This window comes from Cynara cardunculus (assembly GCF_001531365.2).
Source record: "Cynara cardunculus var. scolymus isolate 2C chromosome LG 15, CcrdV1, whole genome shotgun sequence".
Taxonomy (NCBI): domain Eukaryota; kingdom Viridiplantae; phylum Streptophyta; class Magnoliopsida; order Asterales; family Asteraceae; genus Cynara; species Cynara cardunculus.
Window position 1 is genome coordinate 14,820,051 of NC_037542.1, and position 7,031 is coordinate 14,827,081.

General features: G+C 31.6%; 2 protein-coding genes across 2 annotated transcripts in view; both read right to left on the minus strand.

Annotated features, from left to right (window-relative positions):
- The window catches only part of LOC112528580 (U-box domain-containing protein 51-like), a 5,074-nt gene extending 2,374 nt beyond the window's left edge, over positions 1-2,700 (minus strand). The window contains exons 1-5 of the mRNA XM_025139604.1: positions 2,205-2,700; positions 2,002-2,111; positions 1,797-1,918; positions 1,392-1,606; positions 600-693 (exon numbers count right to left, since the gene is read on the minus strand). Of these exons, the coding sequence (XP_024995372.1) occupies positions 600-693; positions 1,392-1,606; positions 1,797-1,918; positions 2,002-2,111; positions 2,205-2,700 (1,037 nt within the window). The remainder of the gene's footprint in view (positions 1-599; positions 694-1,391; positions 1,607-1,796; positions 1,919-2,001; positions 2,112-2,204) is intronic.
- Positions 2,701-3,248: 548 nt separating this feature from the next.
- On the minus strand, positions 3,249-5,399 carry LOC112528581 (cytoplasmic 60S subunit biogenesis factor REI1 homolog 1-like). The gene is made up of 5 exons (XM_025139605.1): positions 5,304-5,399; positions 4,782-5,003; positions 4,530-4,702; positions 3,608-3,823; positions 3,249-3,411 (listed from the first exon to the last, which is right to left on the minus strand). Exons 1-5 carry the CDS (start codon positions 5,397-5,399, stop codon positions 3,249-3,251), a joined length of 870 nt encoding a protein of 289 aa, XP_024995373.1.
- Positions 5,400-7,031: the final 1,632 nt, after the last annotated feature.

The following is a 7,031-nucleotide window of genomic DNA, read 5'->3' on the forward strand; positions in this document are numbered from 1 at the left end:
ATTTAAGTTTGATAACAAAATAATTTATTTTTGGTTTAATAATATAACATTTTATACAGATAATAATTAAGTATTTTGTTAGAACTCAATGATTATCCTAATTATATTTTAGATTTTTTATATTTAAATGAGATGTTTATCTTATATTTGATTATGTTTATCTGCAGTTAGTTACACGAATTCAGATTTGTAACTTTAATAAGTTATACTTACGCACAATCTACTTGCAATCTTGCGTTTTAAGTAAAATGCATTAATAAACAATACTTTATGCATAAGAAGTGGTTTTTAAGAATTTTTGTCAAATGTTCCATAATATAGTGTGTGTGTGTGTGTGTGTGTGTGTATATATATATATATATATATATATATCATGAGGGTCAGGTTTAGGGGAAAATCGCAAAAAAATGAAGAATTGAGGAACACCCTCGTAAAGATTCATCTGGACGGTATGCACATGCGTATACAAGTAATTTGTAAGCAATTTGTCCGGTATGCACAAGTGCATAACATGCACACAATCATAACATGAACATGAGCATAAAAACCAAAAAACAACTTCAATTATGAAATGCTAAAGAATAGTTGAAATCACATACTTCATTATGCTCGAGTCGTTGGACCAACTATTGTAAGGTGAGTACGGGAACTGCCTAGTAAAACCCGAGTCATTGGCGGGTCTCCATGGAAGTGCTGATAAAAAAGCCATTGATATCACGTTTAACGTATATACAACCATAGGTTGAAATGCAAACAATATAACAAATTCGGCTTTGTAGGATGCCAAAGATGTCTAAATGTTCTCTTAGATTGCTATACAAGACGTAAGTTTATAGGACCAAACAGTACTCCTATAAAGGTTTTACAATAGGATATCAGGACACATTTGGGCATCATAACAAGTTTCTTTCGAAATGTCTAGTACTTTTTTATAGAAGTGTCCTATAGAACACATTTTTTTACAGAACACTTGTTTTTACAAAACACTTTTTCAAATAATGTCATGTAAAAAGACTAACAAAATGCTTTATTTCAAAACTGGCCTTAAGAACTTGTTAGAACTCCCAAAATTGCTATCAACTTATTGTAATACATGTATATAGGGTGCACCGGCGCACAATTGTTTGATCCTATAAACTTATAGTTTTATTAAGCAATCTATTAAGACACTTAGACATAATATAGCGCCCTATAAAACCATTTTGTTGAAAATAATAAACCAAACGAGCACAATATATCCCACTTGAAAGTAGGGTCTAGGGGGTAAGATGTATGCAAACCTTCTCCTCTACCCCAAAAGGTAGAGCGAGCTATTTCTGTGAAGACCCCAGGCTTGTGCAAAAGTGTGAGCGAGATAAGTCGAAACGAAAATGAAGAGTAGAAAGAAAAACCTTTGGCACCAATCGGTAGCACATTTTCGGATGAAGCATTGGACGATCTGTTACTTGATCTGGGAGACGAATGGGTACGAAGCGGAGAGATGTACGGCGGAGGACGTGACGAAGCTTTTGTGGCTAAAATCCTTCCTTTAGAAATGACGTAAACCGTGCAGAAATTTGGCATCCCTTTCAATATACTTCCGGGAATATGTTTTGTTTTGAATCTCCTGCAACAACCATGAGATAATATAGGACTTACGTTTATAGGACCAAACGATTGTGCATCCTATATAAAGGTGTTACATATGATGCTAGGACGTATTTGGGCATCCTAACAAGTTTATGGACGTAATTGTGCGTCCTATATATAAAGGTGTTACATGAATGAAAGTAATATTTATGGACAAAAGCACATACTTGAGAAGACCTCCTTTAGCAGGAGCTCCGATAACTAGAACCTCTATGATCGATCGTGTGACGAACTCTACGAGCGCTTTAACAACGTCTGTGTCTTCTAGGACCACTTCGTGGGATTTTATCTGTTTCATTAAGCAAAAGTTGATGTTCTTGAAATGTAAATGTGTCGTTTGGCTGAATGTAAACGTATAGGAAGGAGACTAACTTCCTTTCTGGTACAAAAACATCGAAAAGGGAGGAACAGTTCTCTGAGCTGTGAATCAGCATCTATCATAAGCGAGTCATCTGGATGGAGATCAGACATCTTATTAGGTTCTGCACACCATTAACAAACATTATATACATACATACATATATATATATATAGAGAGAGAGAGAGAGAGATAGAGAGAGAGAGAGAGAGATTACTTTGTGCGAAAGAAACAGATGAAGAAAAGGGAACGGAGTGTTTAATCTTGACATGAAGCAAATACACAATCTGGCCCTTGCCTAGAAGATTATCAGCAGTCCATTTTAATGCACTTTGGCTTCCTTTATCCTTATCAATCGCAACTCCTATTACTTTGTTGTTCATTCTTCCCTCCGTAAACATGAAAACCCAACGGATCTTTATGCGTATTATTCGCCCAATCAGATGAAATTGCGATGATTTCCTCTGAACCTGCAACTTGGCCAAAGACCTGGAATCATAAGCACACTGCAAGATGGAAGCTTTCATTTGCCATTCCCATTTTCCACTTTCATTCTTGCTTTCTTTCAGTAATGGGTTTCTTGAAATCTTACTTTTCTTGATTGGTTTTGCCCCCTTTGGCCTTGGTCTCTCAGTTTCATCCATTTTCCTTTTTATTCTCTTGGCATATTTACTTCCATCCAATTGTAAGGGATCCATCTTTTGAGGGGGCATGGTTGTGTTGTCCATAAGCAACCCTACAGGTAGAAAAAGAAAAAAGAAAAAAGAAAAAAGAAAGAAGGGAAACCAAGAAAAGAAATGGTCTCGGATTGGTTTGAGTATGACTCCAAAGGTTAAAAGTACTARGAGGTCTCAGGTTCAAATCCAAGAAGAAATAAAAATCCCCTTGTGGCCACGGAGGTTCAAATGCGGTGACTTCGGGCTATCTGCAAAACAGGTGGTTGTCCTGGGATTAGTCGGCTCGCATAGCGGGTTGGATATCTAGGTTAATAAAAAAAAAAGACTTTTTATTTGTATTTTTGAAATGGAAATAAAACAAAGAAAAAAAAATATTTCATACTCTTAAACAAGAGAAAATGGAAATAGAAATATATCGCTGCAACCAAAGCGATGATGTGTTGAACAGCAAAAACAAGTACGAATTGTTTATCTCATGTTAAAAGATAATATGACAAAAAAACATTGAAATAGTATTTAAGAATTTAAATATCTGCCAAAAACAAAATACTTTGTTAAACAAACTTGATCAGCTTAGAGCTAGATTAACGTTTCAAATATGAAACGCTCTTTGGAAAGTTGCGGATGACATTGTTTTTCATGCCTATCTTGGTTCGTGTCGTCTCTACCCTTGACCTCGTATTCATCAACTTCTTCGTCACCATCTTCTCTTTAGCCTGCACCGTTGACATACACACGCTCCTATGCCTGATGTTTTATATCATACATAAACCAGATCAAACCAACTCAGTACATCTCACACATACTTCATTTGACCCCAAAACTTATATCCCACACGGAAAATAATTCATTTGACCCCAAAACTTATATCCCACACGGAAAATAGTTCATTTGACCCCAAAACGTACAGCGTAAACAAAAATTGTGGGATGTCGAGGCTGACCTGGAAGCCAGCATAGCGGTAGCGGGAATTGTGTTTGGAGAAGGGCGTGGTTTTTGACGATAATAACGCAAATATTCCCTTGAACCGATTATTTTGGTTGATATTCTATCACCTGTTGGTCTAGTTATCATGAGTTCTGATCCACCGGTTCCGAGTTCTATCCTATCGCCCGTCCCATCACCAATAACGAGTTGCTTCCCGTTTTCATCTACATAACTAGAATCATATATAAAACAAAGATCATATCAACCGATCGTTAGTAGAGAAGTAGGTAATGTGCACTTGCATACGATAAATCCCTGCTCACACTACAATAAAATTGGGTTTATAGGACATCATCAATCTCTAAGTATCCCAATAGACCGCTTTATTGGACTTAATTTATATGACCAAAATATAAAACATCCTATCAAAAGGATTTGCAATAAGTTTATATGACGCTTTTGGGAGTCTTAACAAGTTTATATGACGCTTTTGGGAGTCTTAACAAGTTTTTAAGAACATTTTTAATACAAAGTGTCGTATTAACAATTTTATAGGACATTTTTGAGATATTGTCTTATAAACTCAATTTTTTATAGGACACTTGTTTTTATAGGACATTTTTTCAAATAGTATCCTATAAAGTTGATAATGAGACGCTTTATATTAAAAATGTCCTAAAAAACTTATTACGACATCAAAAAAACGTCCTATAAACTTAATACAACACCATTAAATATGATACTTTATTTTTTTGGTCCTATAAACTAAGTCCTATAAAGAGGTCTATTAGGACGCTTAGAATTTGGGAGTGTCCTATAAACCCGATTTTGTTATAGTTTCAAATTTCATTAGAACTAGAATTTCTGAAATGAAAAGAAATTGTGGTGTGCAGAATGGAGATGTTGATACATATACATAAACATAAACATAAACATACCTGCTGCTATAATCATAGAACTCCTCTAATTCAGCTTCTTCCTCTTCATCAAATGCATCACCATAATGCACTTTGCAATGACTTTTTGCCACCATATGATTCCTAACGGCTTCAAGACTATCGAATGGACGGCAAATATGTTTGCAATACAAACATTTGTAATCATGTTTAACCTGTAAAAAAGCCCAACAAATGTCGTGACTGAATCAATTCAGATGATCTCTTATGATGTACATGGAGGGATCATGTTACCTGAAGTCCAAGATGGGTAAGAAGGCCAATTGGATCTTTGAGATAGTCAATATCAGGTACGAAGAAACCATGATGTTTGTGCATATGAACCATACAGTTTTCAATAGTTTTATGCTTTTTGTCACACATAAAACAACAAGTCGGATCTGGCTTGTCCTTAGTTTCCTCGTCTGACTGTGTCGCTAAAAAGAGTGCTTCTGTGACTCCTGAAACCCCTGCCATCTGAATCATAACAACCCATTAATTATGATTTTTTTTTTATTAACATGGAGCGACCATTTGCTTTGCAGATAGTCTAGAGTTACCGTGTTTGAACCTCTGTGGCTACAAGAGGATTTTTATTACTCATTGGATTTGAATCTGGGACCTTATGATACTTTTGACCTTTGGAGTCAAATTCAAATCAATCAAGCAGGGATTTGGTAAGAATTAGGTTAACCAAAAAAGAAGTAGAAATTGAATCTGTTAGTGATTAAGATACAGAAATTAATGAAGACGAAGATGATCGATGGAGTAATTTACCTTGCGTTTGAGGTTGTAGCGGTGCCATTCAGAGTCGTAATGCGTGTTCTGATGGCTTTCATCAATGAGTTGTTTGTTGCATGTTAACTCAGACATATTTTTACACACAGATAATTAACAAAAAAAAAAGAGAGGTTTAAGATCGATAATTGATTGGCAGGGTTTAATATATATATATATATATATATATATTAATATTATTGCATTTTCTAATAAATTAAAAAAAAATAAGTTTGAAGTTGTTTTGGAAATTATTTCTTAATTTTTGGTATTTATCTATTTACAAAGTTGTATTTTAAGTTGGAAATTGTTGAAGGGTGAATGTATCTATATCTATACTATATTATAAAACATTTGACAAAAACTCTTAAAAATTATTTTTTATGCATGAAGTATTGTTTATTGATGCATATTACTTAAAATTCAAGATTACAAGTAAATTATGCATAAGTACAACTTATTAAAGCTTCATGTTTGAATTTGTGTAACTAACTGCAGATAAACATCTTATTTTAATTATAAAATATCTAAAATATAATTAGAATAATTATTGAGTTCTAACAGAATGTTTAATTATTATCTTAAATAAATTATTTTATTAAACCAAAAATAAATTAGTTCGGTTTTAAAATTCAATTAAATCATAATAAAAAATTGAATTAAAGAAATTACACAAAAAAAAACTTTTAAATAGTTAATTTGATATTAATATCGCTTATTTTTATCAAAAATTTATAATATCTTCAAATTTATTTTTCATTCAAAAATAAAAACAATTTCTTTTTCTCAAAACCACATAAAATCGCATTATAACATTGATATACCCAAAATATAAAACGAAAAATTAAAAATCAAGATGAATTTCGCTGCATTGTGCGAGTACCCATCTAGTTATATTATAAAACATTTGAAAAGAACTTTTAAAAACCATTCATTGTACATAAGGTACTGTTTATTGATACATTTTACTTAAAATTCAAGATTACAAGTAAATAATGTATAAATACAACTTATTAAAGCTTCATACTTGAATTTGTGTAACTAACTACAGATAAACATAATTAAATACTGGATAAACATTTTATTTTAAATATAAAAATTCTAAAATATAATTAGGATAATCATTATCTTTTAATAGAATACCTAATTATATTATCTTTATAAAAAATTATATTATTAAACCAAAAATAAATTATTTTCTTCTTAAACCTAAATTAAATTATAATAAAAAAAATTGAATTAAAGAAATTACACAACAAAACAAAAACTTTTAAATAGATAATTTGATACTAATATCGATATGTTTTTTTTTTAATTTTAAGATATCTTTAAATTTATATTTTATTCAAAAATAAAAACATTATCGTTTTTCTCAAAACCACATAAAACCGTATTATAACATTAACAGGAGACAAAATAAAACGAAACATTAAAATCGAGATGTATCTCGTTATATTGCGCAAGTTTCCTTCTTGTATATAATAAGATGCATAAAAAGATATGACTTTTGAGTCCCTAACAAAATATTTAGACGATACTTAATTTGTTTATATTTTGTCATAACCTAATAACTCTTATGTATTATTTTTAAATATGATTTCAAAAGGATTTTTTTTAGTTTTTTAATTTATCAGAAAAAGTTTAGAAATCCAAACTATTTTATTTTTAATGATTAAGTTCTTAAACTATTTTTTTTAATGAAAAACCATTAAAATTTCTTATTTTTAA

Excerpts from the sequence above, each read along its gene's own strand:
- LOC112528581 (XM_025139605.1), bottom strand. The coding sequence starts at position 5,399 with ATGTCTGAGTTAACATGCAACAAACAACTCATTGATGAAAGCCATCAG. Across the intron at positions 5,004-5,303 it reads GCTACAACCTCAAACGCAAG|ATGGCAGGGGTTTCAGGAGT; the intron begins GTAAATTACTCC and ends GTTATGATTCAG. Across the intron at positions 3,412-3,607 it reads ACCGCTATGCTGGCTTCCAG|GCATAGGAGCGTGTGTATGT; the intron begins GTCAGCCTCGAC and ends ATAAAACATCAG.